A 22,906-nucleotide genomic window follows, 5' to 3' on the forward strand; every position below is an offset into this window, starting at 1 on the left:
GGGTTGCTGTGCCCTTCTCCAGGGGATCTTCCCAACCCAGGGATCGAACTCACGTCTCTTACGTCTACCTGCCTTAGCAGGCGGGTTCTTTACCACTAGCACCACCTGGGAAGCCCTTGGTATATCTGGTTTTCTTTAATTAACAATAATCTTTTCAAGTTCAGACTACCCACAACTTTTGCAAAACTTCTGTTACAAAAGTTAAAAACTTTCCTTTTGTTTTTTTTTTCTTTTTTGCAAAACTTTGTTTCAAAACCTCTGTATAACCTGACTCCTCCCCTCACCTCCTTGGAGCAGTTAACTCTTTCAGGGTCACTTCAGATGCCGTCTCCCTGGCCTGAAATGAAAGTCACTCAGTTGTGTCCAACTCTTTGCAATCCCATGGACTATACAGTCTATGGAATTCTCTAGACCAGAATACTGGAGTGGGTAGCCTTTCCCTTCTAAAGGGGATCTTCCCAAGCCAGGGATCGAACCCAGGTCACCCGCATTGCTGACAGATTATCAGCTGAGCCACAAAGGAAGCCCAAGAGCACTGGAGTGGGTAGAAGTCCTAAAAATCCCACTGAATAAAACATAACTCTCAACTTTTAGGTTGTATTTTTTTAAGTCGACAGCTCTGCCAGGCTAGAACTCTGACCCTTTAGAACAAAGTCTAGTACATAAGGAGCACTCAGTATCGATTGAATAAAAGAGTTACAACTGGGGCAAAAATCAGCTTTAATGAGGAAGTTGTCTGTAGGTACTGGGGTGAGTTTATCACCCCCCTCTTACTTCCTACCCCAGATCCACATGGAACAAGATTTGCTTTCAAATTGTCACAAAGATTTGTGGCTTGGAAAGGAATTTCCCCAGCTTCTTAATGTATTCACCAAGAGACATCCAGCTTCATTTAACAGACCTCAAAAAGAAAACCAGATACTGAAATATGTTTGAAGAGTACGGCATTGTTCCTGTGTGTTGTTCTTGGTTCAAATTTGAGTTAGAGGTTTTGGTTCCCATTCTGAATGAGCAACTTTTCCTTGAATTCATTCAGACTCTCTGGGGATTTCTTGTTCCTCAAATGCATAAAGGATTGTTACCCTGATTTACAAGAAGGTGCAAAATTCTTGCTACTTGAACATACATTGAAAAAGTAACTCCCTAAAGAAGGCTGAGCCCTGAAGAGTAGATACTTTCGAATTGTGGTGCTGGAGAAGACTCCTGCAAGTCCCTTGGATAGCATGGAGAAGACTTCTGAAAGTCCCTTGGATAGCGAGGAGATCAAACCAGTCAATCCTAAAAGAAATCAACCTTGAATATTCATTGGAAGGACTGATGCTGAAGCCCCAATACTTTGACCACCTGAGGCAAAGAGACAACTCATTGGAAAAGATCCTGATAATGGGAAAGACTCAAGGCAAAAGGAGAAGAGAGTGGCAGAGGATGGGTTGGTTGGATAGCATCACCAACTCAGTGGACATGAATCTGAGCAACCTCTGAGTGCTGATGGACAGGGAAGCCTGGCGTGCTGCAGTCCATGGGGTCGCAAAGAGTCAGACACGACTGAGCGACTGAATGACAACTGTGTGCTAAGGTTGGACACAGGAACTGCTAACAGCCTATGGGGGAAATGCCTGACTCCAGCCAGGCCATGGGCTGCAGGGTTCCTAGTGGTGATGCTTCCCAGGTTTAACTAGTGTCACTCATCAACCAGACCAAGTCCCCAGATCTCTTCGGGTCAGGCGACAGCAGGAAAGTGAGTCACTCCTGGCAAACCTCTGAACCTTAGCTGACACATACCCTGCCACAGTTGGCCCATTGGTAGGTCACATCCCTCTCCCTACAGGCAACCTGCCCTTTGAAATCCAGCTCTCACAAACCCCTAAAATATGTATGTGAATTCCAAAATTATGTACCATAGATGGAACCACCTCAAACAGTCAGATATAGCAATTCCAATGTGGTCCAACTTAAAACACATCAAACTGTACTAGTGGAATGAATACATTTTTAAATACACGGACACAAAAAGAATGGATTAAAAATAAACTATATACCAATAAACATGTGAAAAATTAAACATTAAATCATGGAGAAGGAAATGGCAACCCACTCCAGTATTCTTGCCTGGAGAATCCCATGGACGGAGGAGCCTGGTAGGCTACTGTCCACGGGGTCAGTCGGACACGACTGAGTGAAACATTAAATCAGGGGTGTGCAAATCAAAACCACGAGTAACCATCTCACACCTGTCAAAATGGTTATTACCAAAAAGATCACAATAACATTGCTGAGGATGTGGAGAAATTGGGACATTCACGTAGCCATTGGGAATGTAAAATGGTGCAGTCACCATTTTACATGTGTAAAACAATGTAAGATCCCTTAAAAAATTAAACGCAGAACTACCATGAGCCAGCAATCCCATTTTTTCTGGGTGTATATCCAGAAGAATCGAAAGCAGAGTCCTGGAGAGATACAGTAGCATTATTAGCAATAAAAATGCTCGTCTATGGATGGATGGCTAAACAAATGATGGCATGTACATCCAAATGAATGTTACTCAGCCTTAAAATGGAAGGAAATTCTGACACATCCTACCTCAGAGATGAACTCTGGGGACATTTTGTTAAGTGAAGTAAGCCAGACACAAAAAGGCTAATACTATAGGATTCCACTTATAATTGCTCAGTCATGTTTGACTCTTTGCAACCCCACGGACTGCAGCACACCAAATTTCCCTGTGCATCACTATCTCCTGGAGTTTGTTCAAACTCATGTCCATTGAGTCAGATTTCACTTATATGAGGTATCTAATCAAACACACGAAAACAAAGTGGAATGGTAGTTGCCAGGAGCTAAGGGGTTATTGTTAATGAGCATAGCGGCTCAGTTTTGTAAGATATTAACAGTTCTGGAGACGAGTTGCATAACAATGTGGGTATTAACACTATTAACTCTACACTTAAAAATGGTTAAGATGGTAAATTTTAAGCTGTGTATTTTATATTTAAAACTAAAAAAAAAGAATTTAAGATAAAAAGTGAGTACATAGCTTCAAAGAGAAACAAGTTTAATAAACTTATGCTCTATAAATGATAGGGCAGTTACATAAAAAAATAACTACATAAATTCTGTAGCTCTAATATTTTCTTGCCACATTCCAAAGCACCATCTTGAAAGCCACCCACCTCAAAGGCCAAAGCACCCAGCAAGACTCGGTGCCCTGGGGTTCCCCTCCATGAAGCCCCCTCCCACCTGGGCTGAAGGATTCAAAGAAAAGGCCATTTCACCCACTTTTCCAGTTGAGTTTTATTCCAGAACGGTTTTACAAAGCTGATTTTAAACCCAGTACATCTCCACATGCGAACAGCTCCATCCCTTAGCCCAAAGCCCAAAGCCCTTAAGCAACTGCTCAGCTGTGAGTGTGGCGTCAGCTAGGCTTTTCAGGAGCCTAGAACAAAGTCCTGGAAGCCGATCAGCAGCTGGTCAGTGACTCAGCCAGCTCCCAGAACAGTCTGCGGCCCTGCATTTGCTGTTATGTTTTCAGGAGTGTCTCTCACTCCGTGGCCCTGCTGCTTTGCTCAGATTGATGCAAAATCCAGCAGCACAGGGAAGAGTGAGCTGTGCTCAGTGGCCCATGCCCCACCTACTGGAATAGCCACAAGAACAAGTCCTGTCTGGGCAAAAAATGCACAATGTGAGAGATGTGAGCTAAGTTTTATTTGGGTGCAAAACGAGGACTGCAGCCCAGGAGACAGCATTTCAGAGCTCTGATCTGAGCAGGTGAGGAGTGGAGTCAGGTTATATAGGAGTTCTGAAACAAAAGGCAAGTGGTCCAGACATCAAAATATGATGCTAGTTAAAACCAGAAATCTCCGGTTTAGGAGTTTAGTGCTTTTCTATGCATGGGAAGATGCAAGAGTCTGGGCTCAAGCTGAAATCATTCCTTTGATTTGCGCCTCAGCTCTCTGGGGCCGGTATCCTGCGTTTCACATCCTGAGTGTTCTCAGAGCTCTCTGGTAAGGAGTGGCTAGTCTGATGACTGCTAGATGACAGGTATTCTTTTCAGCTGAGTTTCCTCAGGGTTCACCAGTTCACTGTTAAAGGGCTGCAATCTGCAATTGCTGGTGACTGTGACTTCCTTTGTTTACTGATAAGGCTGGAAATATTTCACTTCTCAGGGCCAAAGCCCTCAAATGGCCCCAGGGTGTGTTCAGGTGTTATTTGGAAGAACCTAACACTAATCCTTAAAGAAAACACAGCTCACAGAGCCTAACAACCTTGTGAGGTAGGTGGTACCCTTATTCCCATTTTACAGATGAGGGATCAGACTTAAGTGAAGTCACACTTGGCTAGGTCTCAAAGCTATTAAGTGGTGAGCTAAGATGGGGCTCAGAGTTTCTGTGTGACTTGAGCTCTCAGGTACCCCAATACCACAAAACTGGTCCTCAGGGAAAAAGGACAGAGGGGTGGGGGATGAATCCTGACAGAGAACGTTTTTAGTAATTTAGAGAAAACCCACCCACTCACCCAAGCACAAGTGGCTGGGGGCACCCCCCCCCCAAGTGCAGGCACAACTACACAGCTGTCAATGCCCAGTCTAACCCTGGCAGACCTGCCCTCTGCACCCCTAGAGACCTGTGGTCTTGCTCTCAATAAAGAAAGATCCCAGTGGGCAATTCTGCTGAGGGGTCCCAGAATTTAAACCGCTCTACTGTTTCTCAGACTTCTGCTTGAGGGTCTAGTGCTGGGTGGGCAGGAGGAATGCCTGCCTTGGGTCAAGATACACATGCCAGCCTCCACCCAGAGTTTATCTGCCTTCCCTCCTCCCAGAAGAGCACCTGGTGACTCCTGCCCACAAGCAGGTGAGGACCCAGCTCCCCGTGATCTGAGGTCTCTGTTCTTCCATTGCTGCCAGAGTTCCAGTTCAGAAAGGGACAAAATGGCCTAGAAAGTGAAGTCACTCAGTCGTGTCCAACTCTGTGACCCCATGGACGGTAGCCTACCAGGCTCCGCCGTCCATGGGATTTTCCAGGCAAGAATACTGGAGTGGGGTGCCATTTCTTTCTCCAGGGGATCTTCCCAAACCAGGGATCAAACCCAGGTCTCCTGCATTGCAGACATTGCTTTACCATCCTTAACTGTATAGCCTCAGGGCATATTTATTCTCTAGAAAGTGACTCTGGAGGAAGAGGTAGCTGGTGACAACAGGAAGAACACTTTGCCCCAGGTCACTGGGTGGAGATAAGGGAACTCTGGAATATTGACACCCCCACCCACCGCACCCAAGGAGGGAGACCTGATCCCTTTAGAGAGCAGAGCATGAGGGTGGGGGCAGCCTGATGTCATCTGTCGGCGCATTCCGTACTTCTGCTGGGTTCTAGCCCACCTGCCATTTTCACGGCGTCCATAAAGTGCCATTAGCAAAACCACACGAGTTGGGGAGGAAGGGCTGACAGCCCTGGAGAGGAGGGGTCTGTGCTGTGGGTAGGTGGTCCCGACTCTTCAAACCCCGGGGGCAGCCAAGCATCCTGCCCCAGGCGCTCTCCCGGTCCCCGCTCCCCAGGGGAGCTTCTCCTCCCTCACTCCCTCCAGCCCGGCGCCTCCCCTGTGTCTCCGCTGGCACCCTGGGCCAGGTCCTCCGGCCAGTACTGGTCCTCCATGTACTGCTCCATGTCCGTGCTGCTGTCGGGCTCTCTGTCCTCAGGGGGCGCCCGGAGGCTGCTGGCCACCTGCTGCTCCCACTGCACCTCCACCAGCCGGTAGAGCTCCATGGCTGTCAAGGCGTCTTCTACGGATGAGTGCCCGTGCTGGCCCACCTGCGGACAAGAGCCCACGTGTCACTGCCCGCGGTCCTGGGGGGACGTCAGGTGCCCCGGGCTCTGGGTCCAGACCCAGGGACGTGTACTCCCAGAACACGGGTGCACAGCCTGGTTCAGTGAGAAGGACATGGGTCCCAGTCACACAGAAGGGCGCTGGAATGCCAGCGGTATCACAAGCCATCTGTTTCGCCTATTTCCTTAAATAAAAAACTGGTTTAAAAACCCCTGATTCTGGGCTTCCTGGGTGGCTCAGTGGTAAAGAATCTGCCTGCCAATGCAGGAGACGTGGGTTCATTCCCTAGTCCAGGAAGATCCCACAGGCCACGGGCTTTTCCCACGCCCTGCAACAAGAGAAATCACTGCGTTGAGAAGCCCGAGCACTGCAACCAGAGAGCAGCCTCCACTCGTCACAACTGGAGAAGGTCCACAGGCAGCAGCGAAGACCTACTCAACGCAGTCATAGGGAAAAAATAAATACATGACACCCGATTCAAAGGCTTGCGGAGCAGGTGGAATAATGAACGTGAAACACAGGAGGACCAAGAGTGACCAGGTGCCCCTGACCACTCCTGGGTGTAAGAGATGGAATTCTACACGTGAACGAGAGGACAGAAGCAGGACTGGGTGGGAGATGGATCTAAAGAGAGCAGCTGGCTGCCGGTCACAACCTACTGGAGAGGAGGAAGGTGGAGAGAAAACACCCAGGGTTATGTGTACACCCGAGGTCCCTCGACCAGGCTGGGGTAGTGGCAGGCCCCGCACTGCCTGCCCATGGCCCCTGGCTCCCCCCTCCCACTCCCCTCCAGCCCCACGCACCTGGATCTTCTTGTGCAGCAGCTGCAGGGCCAGGTCCTTAAGAGAGACACGATTCCGGACGTGGAGTCCTGGCTGGCTGAGGAGGCTGGGGACGGAAGTGGTATCCCGGGTCTGGCCCCGAGGGTGGATGTACTTGAGGGCCTGAAAATCGTTGTGCAGGGCGTGGCCCACCACCACCTTGCCCTTCAGGAGCTTGAGGATCTGTGAACAGAGGAGGAGTCAGGAAGGGCCACATTCTGACACCCTGAGCAGTGGTCCAGGGATCCCTGTTGGGGGAGGCAGCGTAGACAGGGGTGACCATGGGCCCCACAGTTAATCAGGCTGCTCAAAGTTTGAATGCAGACCCTTGACTCACTACTCACTATCACCAGGGGCCTGTCTAAGCTTCCCCCACACCTGCAAAATGGGAAAGCTGGCAACCACATTGGTGGGGTGGCTGTGAACACTAAGGAGCTCTTAGATGGGTAGGTTACCCCAGACAAACATATTTCCTCTTGGCCCAGCCTCTTCTCACCTGGAAGACTTAGCCACCCCCCACCCCCTCCCACCCACTTCCACCCCCAACTTCCACCAGCTCCTCTCACGGCAGGTCTCAGCTTTAAACATCGGGAGGCCACCCCGGCTGCCACCAGGACCCCTGCTGTTCTCTCCTTTGGGGGATTAACCATGTTGTCTAAGAACAAGTTCAGCTCCGCATGGCCTGTTCAGCTGCCCCTCAATGTAAGCTCACTGTAAAATGCAGGGACGTGTGTGCCTACACTAGCGGTGCCCAGTGACAGCTCAGCTCACCGGAGGGGTCCGGGGAGACGTGCCAGGTGAAGTCACAGAACTGTGCCAGGCACTGGAGACAGGCGACCAAGGACAGCTCTTTCAGCACCAACGCAGCAGTCCTTGTCTTCTGGATTCTGTCCCTTTGCCCCTCTGCTGTCCAGGACTCCTGCCTCTCACCCTCGGAATCTGCTCTCTGGCCCAGCTCAGACCATCTGCACAGGGTGAGCCTCTCTTTCCTGCCTTCCAAGGGAAGACACATCCAGGGCCACAGGCCTGCAAACCCCTTGAGCCCTCTTCCCTGGGCTCACATCTCCTTATCACCTGCTGCCAGCCTCCCACAGCCACCTCTGCTGGCGACGCATGGTTTACCACTAAACTCAGCTTTCATAGCATATGGATAAGGCACATTTAGACTTCAGTGGTAGGGATGAGCCACCACCCCACACACATACACACAAGCCACATGGTGGGAAGGGACCCAGCAGACCCCATTCATATTGGGTCAGAGTATGGGCCGATCCAGCACAGGCCTGCTCTTGGCAGGCCAAGAGACATCCCTAGGAGCTGGGGGTCACCACCCGTCTGCCTTCCTGCTGCCTCTATTCCTAATCAGCTCACTTGAAACATCCTTTTAAAAGAAATGCTTACACTGTATCTGCTGTGAAAAAGGAAGACACAAGATGACTTTTATCAATATTCCCTAAATGTACCTCATCCCAAGAATAAACCAGAAATGTTAAGTATAGCTTTGCTATAATGCTTGGTTTAAAAATGCAGAATGGTCCAACCTGGTTGATGTGACTTGAGAATAATACAGATGTTGCCCTTGATAAACATTGAGTGAATGCAGAAACCATACCCAGTTTAGCAAAGCCACGGGGGAATCTCAGAAGTCTACCAGCCAGCTTAGCTCACCTGCATGCTTCCCACGCCTGGCTTCCCACTTCCTAACTTCAGGTAACACCCTTAACCGCTCCACCACAGCACAAGCCACCATCCTCTCGACAGCTACTTCCCTGAGTGCTCCAGGTCTTATCAAGGCAAGTTCAGTTCAGTTGCTAAGTTGCGTCTGGGTCTTTTCAAGGCAAGTTCAGTTCAGTTCAGTCGCCAAGTCAGGTCCGACTCTTGGCAACCCCAGGGACTGCAGCACATTAGGATCCCCTGTCCTTCACTATCTTCCGGAGTTTGCTCACAAAGCACTGTATCAGTAAATTTATACTTTCCCTAACCACTGAACCTGTGCAAAACTGTGCTTCCACTGTTGTTAGGTTTCTATCTTTTTATCTGGGGGGTCACTGATAAAGTTTAAGTGTTGTGTCTTTAACCCCATTTTCCCCATCAGCTCTAGGGTATTTATCATGCAGGTTTGTACAGCACGATGGTTTTTAGAAACACACATCAGTTCCCTTCCAAGACCTAGAGACTTGCAGGATCAGAATCTCTACGGAGAGGATCTGGGACAAGAATCCAAGATTGTTAATAAGGATTTAGGTACACTTCCTATGCTCAACGATGTTTGGGAGTTCCTGGCATGTTAGTGTAGTCCCAACCACAAATTAATTTTCCTCAAAGCAATGAGTCCCTTGGACAGCAAGGAGATCAAACCAGTCAATCCTAAAGGAAATCAACCCTGAATATTCATTGGAAAGACATGCTGAAGCTGAAGCTCCAATACTTTGACCACCAGCTGACTCATTAGAAAAGATCCTGATGCTGGGAAAGATGGAAGGCAGGAGGAGAAGGGGATGACAGAGGATGAGATGGCTAGATGGTGTCACCGACTCAACGGACATGAGTTTGAGCAAACTCCAGGAGGTGGTGAAGAACAGGGAAGTCTGGCATGCTGCAGTCCATGGGGCCACAAAGAGTGGGAATATGACTTAATGACTGAACAACAACAAAGCAATGAAAAACTAACATAAAAAAATACCAAAATATTAACACCTGGAGGTGACAGCACTATGGGCCTAAACATTTTATGCAGACACGTAGTACTTTTATAACAGAAGAAGAAAATGTGGAGTGTAAGCTGTTTCCCATCTTGTGGGAAAGGCACAGCGTTTCCACACACACCACCATGTGGGACAGCCAGCAACCGCTCCATGAAGGTAAGGCAGGATTTCTACTCACCCTTTCCTATGGAGAGGAAACCCACTGTTTGAAGCAGCTTAGTAAGGTTCCCAAGGTCTCTCTGCTTCCAGTGGCTAGTGTTAGCTCAGCCCCGGGCTCAGCCCCCGCCCTGCCCTCACCTCTTTCTGGGCCACCTGGAAGGGGATGGCTTTGCGCATGTGCTGCCGGGTGATGCCGCTCCAGCGCGTGCGGTAGTCCACGATGGGCATCTCAGGCCGGACGTACTTGTCGTAGAGGACCTCGCCGTGGTAACTCACCACGGAGCAGCGGGCCAGCTCGCTCACCCGCCCTTGGGGTCCCGTGCCCACCATCTCGCAGTCAATGGCCACACACTTGCTGGGCAAGGGGCCGGCAGAGTCCCTGGAGGCTGGCTTTCTGCTGCACCCAGCACCTTCAGATTCAGCCCGCGGACGCTGCCTGGCACTGCTGGGGGCCGCTTCTGTGCCTGGCGGGGCCCCAGGCAGTGTAGGCAGAGGGGAGGGTCCTGGCTCCCGGAGTGGGCTCAGCAGCCCCTGCTCCTGCAGCAAGGCCTTCCGAGCCATGAAGCGCTGGTGCTGTCGGCTCTTCCTCTTGTGCTTCCTCCGAAGCACATCCTTGGCATTCGGGCTGGCCAGGGAAGGGCTCAGGCACTGCACTGACTCAGGAGCTTCTTGGGGTACCATCCCCATCTGTGCACCACTCAGGGCCAGGGAGGCCTGGGACGTGATCTGCCAACAGGGCAGCAGCCTGGGAGAGAAACAGGGCAGAGGGGCGGGGTGAGGAACAGGCCCAGCCAGCCCTGCACCCCCACCCGCTCCCTCCAGCCAGTGCGCAACTGCTGTACAGTGTCTCAAGATCCCAGACAAAGCCAAGGACCTGCTTTAATGATAACTGCACTCATAGGGTCAACATCACCTGCAAAATCACTGTCTTAAGTACTTTACATGGAATCACTCAATCTTTCCCACAACTCAGAAAGGTATTATTATCCACCTATTATAGGTGCAAAAGGTGAGGCATGAAGGCTTAGTAATTCATCCAATTAATAAACAGACAAAGGCTGATGTGAACCCAGAAGCCAAGCTTTCAAATTCCACGCCATAGCCTACCTCCAACACTGTTAGCTTAAACTAAAAATTATGAAAAACTTTTAGAGAGGTGTAAAAGAAAATAAACAAAATGAGAAAATAAAGATTACAGAGATGTTACATATATACGAAATCCCATTTTGGATAAACAAACAAAAGCTTTATGCAGTGTAAAGGTAGAACCTTTTCTACCCAATAGAACCTAGAGAAACTATTTCACAGGAAGCCCACAACAGTTGTATTTTTGATATGTGTTAACCAAAATGACAAATCTATCAAATGACTTTCTAATTCACTCATCATAACACTGTCTACAAACATTTAACATAGTTGGACTTGTAGTGTAATCATGGAGGCCTAAAGGCATAGGTGTGTGCTGATAAACCACCTCAAATCTAAAAAGGAGAAACAGAAAAAAGCCCTGATGTACAGTGCTGTAGACTTCCGTGGTACCTCCTCCAAGCTCTCCATGCCTGAACGCTGGGTTGTCACACACCATAGTCACAGGAAACAGCTGTGTGCTCATGTGGGTTTACAAACCCCATGCAGTAAGACTGGCATCTTCCCAATCATCAAGGATGTAGCTTGGGAAGCCTCATCTCATTTGCTGTGCTAAGTCATAAGTCAGCTGGTAGATTCTGAATAGACCAGAAAACCAGCGCTTTGAAGTAGTCAGAGCAGGGACTAACTCAGCTCAGAGTAAGTACCTAACCAATCCAGGTTCTTTGCATATAAACCCACCCTTCCCTTGTGAATAGGAAATGGTAAAATCCATGTGTATTTTTAAAAATCATTATTTTAAAAGTTACTGGAGTATAACTGATTTACAATGTTGTTATTAACTTCAGCTGTATAACAAAGTGATCAGTTACACACACAAATATTCCTTTCCATGTGCTTTTCCATTATGATTTATCACAGGATATTGAATATAGTTCCCTGTGCTATACAGGGGGCTTCCCCAGTGGGTCAGTGACTTAAAAAAATCCACCTGCAATGCAGGAGGCGAGGGTTCTATCCCTTGGTCGTGAAGATCCCCTGGAGGAGGGCATGGCAACCCACTCCAGTATTATTGCCAGGAAAATCCAATGGACAGAGGAACCTGGCGTGCTGTAGTCCACGGAGTCACAAAGAGTTGGACATGACTGAGCATCTGAGCAGCAGCAGCAGCGCTATCTATACTTGTTTATCCATCCTATATGTAATAATTTGCATTTGCTAATCCCAAACTCCCAATCCTTCCCTCCCCCACCCATTATTTCAGTCTCCTGGTTCGTTCATCTAGACTGTATACTTTGATGTAGCCTTTAAAGTCTTTATAGGTGACCAATTTTAGTTGCAACTGTATTCATGAAAATGCTGTTTCCTAGTACATCTGATTAAAATTGAGCTGCTCATTCTTAACTCCTGAATCAACTATTCTTCATAGTATCAAAGGGATTTTCTGTGGAGTCAGGACAGTGTCATATCCTAGGCTTTCGACTGGTTAGTATATATTTGTGTTGTGGCCAAATCCCCATTATGCTACATATTTACATTTATTATATGTATATATTATAAACTCCCTGCATACACTCACACACACACATAAATATATGAAAGGAACCATGACTGTCATCAGGCCAGGTATTTAAAAAGCAGAAGCGCTAAGTTAGAGAAGGCCTGGCAGTGGAGGAGACACTTTGAAGGGTTTCAGAAAGGTCTACCAGTCAGCCCAGGAAGGGAAGGGCATGCAGACAGAAAAAAACATGGACACAAAGTCCAAGAGGCAGGACAGATTCATGGTGGGAAAGCAAGGATTCGGATGCAGCAACTGGAAAGAAAGGAGGTAGGAGCGAGGAGACGGGGACAGTAAGGGAGAACTGTCCCTGGAGAAAAGTCAAAGTTGGGGCTTCATCCAAAGGTAGGTGGGAACCATCAATCTCCAGAGTTTTAGGGTTAGGGGGACAGGATCACAATTGCCTTAAAGGAAGAGACCTGGAGAAAGAACATAGGAGTCTGCACAAGGGCAGCAGAGATTAAGAGAAATGGGAGGAGAGATGAACTCCCTACCATTCGGTGATGCCTGGGCCAGACGGGAGTCTCCGTGACTCATCCTCCCTCTGCTTCCTGATCCCTTCCCCCAAGAACCCTTCTCCTTTTTAAAGGGGCTCTCAACTATAATCACCTTCTTCATATTCATAAGTCACCTACTGAGGCTGACAGATACAGAACCTCAACTTGCCTTGGCCCAGTAATGGGGAGAATGAGGTCTAAGAAGACAGAGAGCCGCTAATAACTGCCTTCTGTAGGAGAGGAGGGACCTTGTCCTTCTCTGAGATGGCCAAGGACCCTGCAAGGTCAGGAGGCCTGGACTAGGGTCAATGGCCCCCCTAAACCTGTTGACAAAGTTTCAAAGAGGCCAGAAATTGGTGGCATGGTGGTAAAGAATTCACCTGCCAAGCAGGAGACGCAGGATCCCTGGGTCGGGAAGATCTCCTGGAGAAGGAAACGGCAACTCATTCCAGTACCCTTGCCTGGGAAATCCCATGGACAGAGGAGCCTGGAGGTCCATGGGGCCGCAGAGTCGCATGGAGGAGGGGGAAGAAAGGTCTCGGGGCCAAAGCAGTCCTCTTCTACATGTCCTGACTTAGCTGACACATCAGAACCAACAGTTAATCGTCAAGGGCACAAAGTCCTCCTCTTGGCTGCCACACGGATCTCAGTGAAGCTAGGAAGAAGCTTCGCTCAAACAACAAATGTTTCAGTGAAGCAAACAAATCTCTCTCCCGCCCAGAACCAACATCTGAATCAGCAGCCAACAGGCCTTTGGGCAAAGGAACTCCAAAGTCAGAATCGCCAGTGGCCTCAGGGCCACCAACTTGCTGGCTATCAGGAAGATGGGCAGTCTAGACCCTGCTGTGGCACTAAAGAACTAGATGAAATGGACCAAGGCACTGTCTCCTAACTCAGGGGTCCCCAACCTCTGGGCCACAGACCGGTACCTCCTGTCAGATCAGCAGCCCCATTAAATGAGAAAGAACCATAAGGCACTTGAATTATCCAGAAACCATCCACCCTGCCTTCCCAGTTCATGGGAAAATTTGTCTTCCAAACCGGTCCCTGGTGCCAATAAAAGTTGGGGATGGCTGACCTAACTTAAAACTAGAGTTTATTAAACCCAGCGTCGAACTAGGTTGCTGCTGCTGCTGCTGCTAAGTCGCTTCAGTCGTGTCCGACTCTGTGCGACCCCAAGACGGCAGCCCACCAGGCTCCCCCATCCCTGCGATTCTCCAGGCAACCCACCACCAAAAAGCAGCTCATTATCAGAAACAATTAAGACGTCTGTTTAAAAAGTCTGATTTCCAAGCCTACCCCCACACCTTCTTAACTGCCATTTGGGGAAAAGGGCCCTCGAATCTGTATTTCAAACTGCGCGGCCCCGCCCCCCTCAACAGGACACTAATAATCGCCGGAATTTGAGAAAAGCCGGCTCGATGAGATCCTCTGTGCTGCTGAAAAGTTAAAATGAGACAAGAAAGTCCGAGGAGAGCCAGCTCAGTCTCCCCCCGGCCGCCGGCGTTCCGGGGAGTGACGTGCGGGCGGCCCGGCCTCACCAGGGAGGGACTGAAGCACTGGTCACTCAGGGGTCGGGGTTGCCCGGCCAACGCCCACCAGGCCCGGCCTCATTGCCCAGCGCCGCCCACTCAGACCCGAGACCCTAGAGCAGGGCGCGATGCGAGCCAAGAGGCGCCCCGGGCCGGGCCTGCACTCCCGGGGCCCCGGGAGCGGAGCCGGCCCGGCCGGGAGTCCCCGGCCACAAGTCGGGGGCGGACACACCTCGCGGGGGCCCTCCGCGACCTGGACATGTCGCGCCAGCCCGCCCCACCCCGAGATCCCCGGCAGGGTCCCCGAGATCACCTGAAAGCCCCACGAGTCCCCTCACGCCAGCACGTGGCGTCCAGGCAGCTGGCAGCCGCTACACGCCCGGGCAAGCCCGCTGCGGCCGCCCGCCTATTGGTTAGCTGGACGGCAGCGCCCGCCTAAGGCCTCTTCTGATTGGTCGGAAGGCTGGCTGGCTGCCGGTTAGCACTGGGAGCATAAAGGGCGGGGACTCCAAGAGGGGCGTGGTTTGTGTCCAGGCGGGCCCCGCCCGCGGAAAATTTTAAAGCCGACTGGAGGGGACTGTGGCCTTTTTTCTCGCCAGGGTCCGCTCCCACCTAGGTCCCCAGGCTCCAATTCATCCCCCTCCCTGGGTGAGGATGTGGACTCTTATGAGCTCCGTGCCACTAAAAGCAGAATGACTTACTGTGTACACACCCACATTTGAAAAAGGTGGCCCCTACCTCCTCCAGTGTTGAGGAGACTGGGTGAAATAGTAATATACCTGACAAGCACTAAAGAAAGATTTTTTAAAATTAGGATTGCTTCTTCGGCGCATTTTTTTTCATTGATGCTTTTGCAGTACTTTATTCATAAGTAATACGTTCCTGCCATGGGCTCCGCAATAGGATACATAGAATAAGCTTCCTTGGTGGAGATTCTAGTTGCTCACAGTTCGGCACAGTAACAGAAGTTAACAGCTAACTTACTGCAACGTGAATAATAAAAACAATAATAAAGAGCTTGCATGTATTATTGAGCATTAACAATATGCCAGGCAAAACACCCATTTAGTCTGACGAACTCTTTGAGATATTATCTCTGTTTCACAATTAAGGAGACTGACATTTAAAGAAATTAAGGAAAAACAGCTCGAATCCAAACCAAGACCCTTACCTAAGAAGTCAGATTCCTTCTAGCTCCATTTTGCAAGCAGTAGTGCCATCGCAAGGTAACCAGAGGCTCAGGGGTACCTGGGCCTATTTCTGACCAGAATACAGATTTAAGGGAAGCAGGACAAAGGATAAGGCCGCTAGAGAGATAAGCATTCCTACTCAGATTCCTGACGGTTTGGAGGAGCTGGAAAGAGTTTCAGCCAGAGCTGGTTCACCAGCAGACCTACATTTGAGGGAGCTCACTCTGGCTGCAGTATGAGAGGAATGGACCATGCCTGGAGAAGAAGGAGTGGGAGCAGGTGACTGGACACTACGGCAGGATAAGATCCTAATGGCCAGAGTGGTGCACGTGTGTGTGCCTGCTCAGTTGTGTTTGACTCTTTGTAGCCCCGTAGACTGTAACCCACCAGCTCCTCTGTCCACAGGGTTTCCCAGGCAAGAATACTGGAGTGGGTTGCCATTTCCTTCTCCAGAGATCTTGCCGACACAGGGATCAAACCTGCATCTCTTGCGTCTCCTGCCTTGGCAGGCAGATTCTTTACCACTGCACCATGTGGGAAGACCAACCAGAGTGCTAGGTAGGGAGGATAAAGAGCTTGGGACAGATTCCTGAGCTCCTTAGGAGGCAATGTTGAGAGGACAGAGAAGGGTAAGGAATGCAGAGCAGCTGTTTTCAGACAAGGTGACTTTGTCAGAGGCAACTCTGGGGACAGGAAGGGTTTTAAGAGAGTCAGTTACCAGAACCTCGACTCCTATGGGACTACACCTGGGAATGGAACTGGGGTCTTTAAAGTCCAGCTTCCCTCTCCCCTTGTATAACCAGCTGTCTCTTACTTTACAAAGGAAAGTCACAGACACACACCCAGCCTAAACTTTGCTCGGCAACATTACCCTAGGAAATAAAGGAGTCTCCCAATTCTGAATATGAATTGGGTTTCCCAGGTGGCTCAGCAGTAAGGAATCATCTGCCAAGCAGAAGACATGAGTTCTATACCTGGATCAGGAAGATCCCCTGGAGAGAGAAATGGCGACCCACTTCAGTATTCTTGCTGGGAAATCTTAGAGACAGAGGAGTCTGGTAGGCTACACGGGGTCACAAGAGCGCTGGACACAACTTAGCAACTGAACAGCAACAACAACGGGTTATTATCCAGGACTGGCAAGAAACCCTTCTGCAAGTCTATTGGTTTCTGATTCTTTGCTTTCGCTATGATCCAAGGAGGATTTAATCATGTTGTCAGCTAATAGGTCATTAAAAACATTGTTTTGAGGCTGGATAATTATCAGGAATCAAAAGAATTGAGAGACATTGCTAGGAAAACTTCCTTCCACTTCTGTCTTTTATCTGAACAATGTTTATTAGTGCTTACATCCATAAAAACAAAATGGAAGGCCCAACTCTTTCTCATCCTCGCAAAAGGTATATTCATCCCTGGATTTACAAATTTGATGGAAAAATAACTGGTTCAATCTATCTCCTAAAGGGACACATTTCCAATGGTATTTCTAGTGAAAATTTATTTTTTATGTTTAAAGATTATTGCTCGGACAATGAAATGCTGTGTATTTATCATTTGCTCATTTGCAATACAAATAATTGCAACAATATCTCAATCCGGAAGGAAAAAATATAACACTGAGACCCCTATGGGTCACAAGACAGAAAAAAAGAATCACACTTGGAACCTTTATGGGTCACAAGACATTTTTCTAGTGTTAACAAGTTCAAATGGATGTACAATTTTGCGGCATTAAAATGTGATCAGGTTCTCCAGAAAATATTATCAAACATGAAAATAGATGATGCTAGGATAAAACGCCATAGCAGAAGGTGAATGGAAATATAAATTGAAGAAGAACAAAGAATGTTGCACATAAATAAAAAAACAAATCCAGATTAAGTAAGGAGAAACTGTTTGAAAGGATTAGTGGGGTGGATGATTGGGAGGAGAGATTTATTGCAATAGAGAAAATGCTCTGCTAATTCTTAAGAGTTAGGCAAAAAGAGTTTCCTTTTATAGGGAGGAGAAAATAGGGCCAGAAAGAATACACTGTGGAAGCAAGAGTGACCAGATCCTTTTATATGAGTAGATATTAGATTTGGAGATTGTTTTACCCTGCTGCTGCTGCTAAGTTGCTTCAGTCGTGTATGATTCTGTGCCACCCCATAGACGGCAGCCCACCAGGCTCCCCCGTTCCTGGGATTCTCAAGGCAAGAACTGGAGTGGGTTGCCATTTCCTTCTCCAATGCATGAAAGTGAAAAGTGAGTGAAGTCACTCAGTCGTGTCTAACTCTTAGTGACCCCATGGACTGCAGCCTACCAGGCTCCTCCGTCCATGGGATTTTCCAGGCAAGAGTACTGGAGTGGGTTGTCATTGCCTTCTCTGTTTTACCCTGAGGCCAGCCTGTTCTCTGGAGGGATCCAGAGGGATTATAAACTGGCTCTGGGTGGGCCAAAGTTCAAGGGACCTGAGGGAAGAAAAGAAGCTTAATCAATGTTTGGTTATAAGCATTTTATTCCAATTGATCCATAGGTCCAACAGTTTAGTTAATCACCAGTGAGGCAAAGAATAGGGATTTGGAGTGGCGGTGCCAGGACTCAATCCAGGAGTCTTACCTCAGTCATATGGGGCACCGTATTTCTTTGCAGTAACTATTTTCTGGAACACAAAAGGATAGGGGAAATTTCTTCACCATTGATGTTTTCCAGGAGCACAAGGCTCAGATAAAATTTAACATTGTCAGTAAGAGCTTTTTTCATGTATTTTTAAAAATGGTTAATGTTGGTATCAAACTGCTATGATATATATAGCAGTTTGAAACAAATCTTTAAAATGTTTTAAAGATTTTTTTTTCCATAGATCATTTGAAAATTCTTATTAAATTAGTTACAATATTGCTTCTTTTGTTTATGTTCTGGTTTTTTGGCCACTAGGCATGTGGGATTTTAGCTACCCGGCCAGGGATCAGACCCAAACCTCCTGCATGGGAAGACCAAGTCTTAACCACTGGACCTCCAGGGAAATCCCTGTTCAGTCTCTCAGTCACATCTGACTATTTGGGACTCCGTGGAGGCAGGCCAGGCTTCCCTGTCTTCCACTATCTCTTGGAGTTTGCTCAAACTCATATCTGTTGAGTCGGTGATACTATCCAACCATCTCATCCTCTACCTCCCTCTTCTCCTTTTGCATTTGATCTTTCCAAGCATCAGGGTCTTTTCCCATGAGTCGGCTCTTCACATCAGGTGGCCAAAGTGTTGGAGCTTCAGTTTCAGCATCACTCCTTCCAATGCATACAGACACATTAAAAAAAAAAAAAAAAAAACAAAGTCAATATTTCCAATACATCTTTTATAACTACCAAGGGTTATGACAAAATATTATCAAGCAAAAAAGTTGGAAGTCCACAAGTATATAACATGGACGGCCCAATACTGACATATCTTGTCTGTGAACTCCAAACTTTAGGGCCCTCACCCTCCCATTCCTTAAATGAAACTACCTCCTCTTTCCACAAAGAGTGGGGCTCCCCTATAACAGACCCCTTTGAGCTGGGCTTGATGAGGGAAAGCCCATGATCCGAGTCCTGCCCTTTCTCCCTCTACCCTGTCAATCAAGCAGCACTTGAGACGTATGACTTGACTTGTGTTTTGCCCTTACAAACCATCAAGCCAAACTCTTGAAGCAACAGTCTGCCTTCCTTGCATGCCTATTTTTAAGACTTTTTTTTCTTTTTTTAATGTGGACCATCTTTAGAGTCTTTATTGAATTTGTTACAATACTGCTTCCATTTTATGGTATGGTGTTTTGGTTGCAAGACATTAGGGATCTCAGTTCCCTGACCAGGGATTGAACCCACACCCGCCTGCATTGGAAGGCAAAGTCTTAATCACTGGACCACCAGGGAAATTCCTCATGCCTGTTTTGAGGACTATCCGGAATGCTATGGGGATTCCCATGTGGCTGGACCCGGTACAGACAGGAGGGTGGGTGTCCATCCAGCCATTGTTTGCAGCAGTGGTTCTCTAAGGGTGGTCCTCAACCAGCAGCCTAGGCATCGCCTGAAAACAGGTTGGACCCACTGACTTAGAAATTCAGGGGTGGGTGGGGCCCAGGCGGTCTGTGTTTTAACAACCTGATTAACAGCTTCCTGATGCACTCTCAAGTTTAAAATCCGATGTGTTAGAGGGTATGAAGCTGGCACAACTCTGGGAGCCAACGTAAGTAACTTACTCATTCTATTCAAGCACTTTCCTGCTCTACTAGCATTCTTGACCCAACAGTGACTTTGCACCTATCTGTGGTACCTCTATATTTTCCCCTGATTTCAGATGCGCGCAGCAGTAAGCAGCAGCAAGTGGTAGCTGGAAGCAAGGTCTTTAGTTTTCCAGACGGGGAGTCCTAACCACTGGACCACAGGAGCCAGCAGTTAGGGCTAAGTTCCCTAGTCTTGCCTGACTACTCAAGAATGAATTCAGGCAAGGAGACAGAAGGTAAAGAGTAAAGTAGAAAGTTTATTGAAAAGAAAAGTACGTGTGGAAAGACACCTGGGTGAGCTCGGAGAGACAGCCGCACCTTTGAAGTTTGAATCTTTTATAAACAAGGGGACAGTTTTCTAGGCCTTTGTCTTTCCTCAGGCCAATCATCCTGCTTTGCACCACCCGCTACACTCTGGTTAATTTGTCCCAGGACCCTCCCCTGGGGTGCGCACGCACACCTTACTAAGATGGATCTCAAAGTGAAGGCTTCTGGGAGGAGCAAGACTTATTATGGCCTGGAATTATCCTCTGACTTTTGACTCCAAGGAACCTTTCTGCCCATGTGTAGTATCTCCTTTATCCTTTACTCAGAGTTTTTGCCTCTCTTTATCCTTGCCACGATTATTCCCTTGAGGTGTTTACAAGAGACAAGGACTGGCTATTTACCCTGTTTCTGTTGCTACTTCCGTTTCCAAGAGCAAACAGGGAGCTGATTGTAAATTCCTCTACTGGAGCCCACCTATCTCAGGAAATGCAAAGAGGAGGCTGGCTGATTCGGAATTTCCCAGCCTGGAGCCCATCTATCTTCTACCTCACCCCCAACTCCTGAGGTTTCCAGTATTTTTAGAACCGCGTCAAGTCTCACGTGACTGATTTTTCATTTATTTATCTTTGGCAGTGCCGCGTCTTTGCTGCTGTGAGGGCTTTCCTCTACTTGCAGCAAGTGGGGGCTGCTCTCTAGTTGAGGTGCGTGGGCTTGCAGCGGCTTCCCTCGTGGGGAGCACAGGCTCTAAGGTGTTCGGGCGTCAGTAGTTGCGGCTCTCCGGCTCTAGAGCACAGGCTCAGCAGCTGTGGTACAGGGGCTTAGTTGTTCCATGGCATGTGGGATCTTTCAGAATCGGAGATCCAACCTCTGTCTCCTGCGTTGGCAGGCGGATTCTTTACCACTGAGCCCCCCGGGGAAGCCCCACGTGATTGATCTTTAAAGAAAACTGGCAAGGTTTGATCCAGGGGAATTTTATTCTCCACCATTAGTTTTTCCATTCTAGACTACATTTTCTTCACTTAGAGAATTCATCTGTAATAATTCCTCAGTTTTGGCTGAACATTGGAATTGTCTGCGGAGTTTTAAAAAATGTGGACACTTGGGTGACACCCCCAAGATTCCGATGTGACTAGCCCGCAATGTGAACTGAATTTTGGAGGTTTTTTAAAGCTCACCAAGTGGTTCTAGTTTGTAGCTAAGACAGAACGGGCGCTAAAGCGCATATACCTGAAGGACCCAGCAGAGGGCGCTGCCTCCCTGCTCATCCTTGGAAATGCGTGTGCTCATGGGGCTGCTAGCTACCAAAAAAAAAAAAAAAACCCGGCGATGAGGTTTAGGTAAGGGACCCCAGATACCTGATCCTTGGATCAAGAACCATTTTTTGTTCTGAGACTCCTAGAAAGTTACCTTAAGAAGTAATAAGCTCTCTGCTTTTCTGAGTAACCTAGAGGTAAGTCAGACAACCCAAGTCTTGGTTTCTGCATTTTTAAAATGGGAAATTGTGGGAAGGGGAAAGGGAAGTGGGAGACTTGGTCTATAGTCGCTCTTTAGATATATATTGAGCCTCCCGAAGTGGACAAAATACTGACCTGGGGGGAAGGATAAACATTTAAATGGGATCCCTGGGTTGGGAAGATCCCCTGGAGAAGGAAATGGCAACCCACTCCAGTATTCTTGCCTGGGAAATCCCATGGACAGAGGAACCTGGTGGCTTACAGTCCATGGGGTCACAAAGAGTCAGATGTGACTTACACTTTCAACACACGGCAGATCTCATTTGTTCCTAGTTCAAGGACGGGGACCTGTGGGTACCCTCAGATACCAGAAGAGAAAAACTATGAAAGAGGCAAAGAGACTACTGTTGAGCATTTACATGTGCCCTTATATATTATCACACCTCTCTTGATTAATTATCATAACCTGGCAAGGTGGATACGATCAGTTCCATTTTATAATTAAGACATCTGAGGCTCAGAGATGTTAAGTCACATACCTCAAAGTCACACAGCCACTAAGTGATGCATCCAGGATTGGAACTGGGGTGTGTCTGACTTGGAAGCCAGGCATCCCTACCAACCCCTCTAGGAAGTGCCTCGCTCCCTCCGTTTTGCACCTTGTCCCATAGCAACAGCAGCACTCTTGTCTATCTCTCAAATCAGGAAAGCACCCACGACCCACCTTGCCAGATGTTTGTTTCACAGAGGCAGGATCTCTCTCCCATCTGTCTCCATAGCAGCTCTGGATACTGAAGACCGCCTGGGAGAGATTTGATCCCCTCCTCTCCCAGTTCTCCACTTCTGCCCCCTTCTACCCAGTCCAGCCCCCTTTCCTCCAGTGAAGGACATGCACCTGCTGAGTGGCAACAATTTGCAGCCTTCCCAAGTGTGAATGAGATTTCTAATAGGACTGGCTGCCCACCTGCTTCAGGCAGGATTGGAATAAAGAGAATTTAAGAGGCAGGAAATGGCACTAGGAGAGCCAGTTCAAAGGAGCTGAGACAGTGACCACAGCAACCTCTGGATGGACGTGAAGGACTAATTGGTTCAGAGAGGTCAAGGGCCTGGCCAGGTCACACAGCTGGCATGTGGCAGAGGCAAACGTGAGCTCAGCAGTGGTTGCAATTTTAGGGTTCCCTAAAGGAGTAGAGCTCCCAACCCAATTTAAATTGGCAAGATGTGTTAGTATTCTTTAAAAAAAAAAAAAAAGACTTTCCAAGAGTCTTTTTGCCTCCCGAGGCTGCTGACCAACACTTCCCTTTTCTGACCCAAGGATCCCAGGAATGCCTCCTCCAGGGTGGAGAGGAGGCAGGGAATATACTTTGAAAGGAGTTTGTTGTTCAGTCGCTAAGTCTCGTGTCCGACTCTTTGTGACCCCGTGGACTGCAGCATGCCAGGCTCCTCTGTCCTTCACTATCCCCCAGAGTTAGCTCAAATTCATGTCCACTGAGTCAGTGCTGCTATCTAACCATCTCATCCTCTGCCACCCCCTTCTCCTTTTACCTTCAGTCATAGAAAGGACTGAGGAGGACATTTGA

General features: G+C 48.3%; 1 protein-coding gene across 1 annotated transcript; it reads right to left on the reverse strand.

Annotated features, from left to right (window-relative positions):
* Window positions 1–2,966: 2,966 nt before the first annotated feature.
* On the reverse strand, window positions 2,967–14,562 carry AEN (apoptosis enhancing nuclease). Its single transcript, XM_040257589.1, has 4 exons — window positions 14,492–14,562; window positions 9,644–10,250; window positions 6,624–6,824; window positions 2,967–5,804 (listed from the first exon to the last, which is right to left on the reverse strand). The coding sequence occupies exons 2-4, from the start codon at window positions 10,190–10,192 to the stop codon at window positions 5,568–5,570; spliced, it is 987 nt and encodes a 328-aa protein (XP_040113523.1). The 5' UTR covers window positions 10,193–10,250; window positions 14,492–14,562; the 3' UTR covers window positions 2,967–5,567.
* Window positions 14,563–22,906: the final 8,344 nt, after the last annotated feature.

The sequence above is a fragment of the Oryx dammah genome, unplaced genomic scaffold (genome assembly GCF_014754425.2).
Source record: "Oryx dammah isolate SB20612 unplaced genomic scaffold, SCBI_Odam_1.1 HiC_scaffold_16, whole genome shotgun sequence".
NCBI lineage: Eukaryota > Metazoa > Chordata > Mammalia > Artiodactyla > Bovidae > Oryx > Oryx dammah.

Coding starts and splice junctions, on each gene's coding strand:
- AEN (XM_040257589.1), bottom strand. CDS start 10,192: ATGGGGATGGTACCCCAAGAAGCTCCTGAGTCAGTGCAGTGCCTGAGC. Junction 6,825..9,643: donor TCCAGGTGGCCCAGAAAGAG/GTGAGGGCAGGG, acceptor CTCTGTTCACAG/ATCCTCAAGCTCCTGAAGGG. Junction 5,805..6,623: donor TGCTGCACAAGAAGATCCAG/GTGCGTGGGGCT, acceptor TCTTGTCCGCAG/GTGGGCCAGCACGGGCACTC.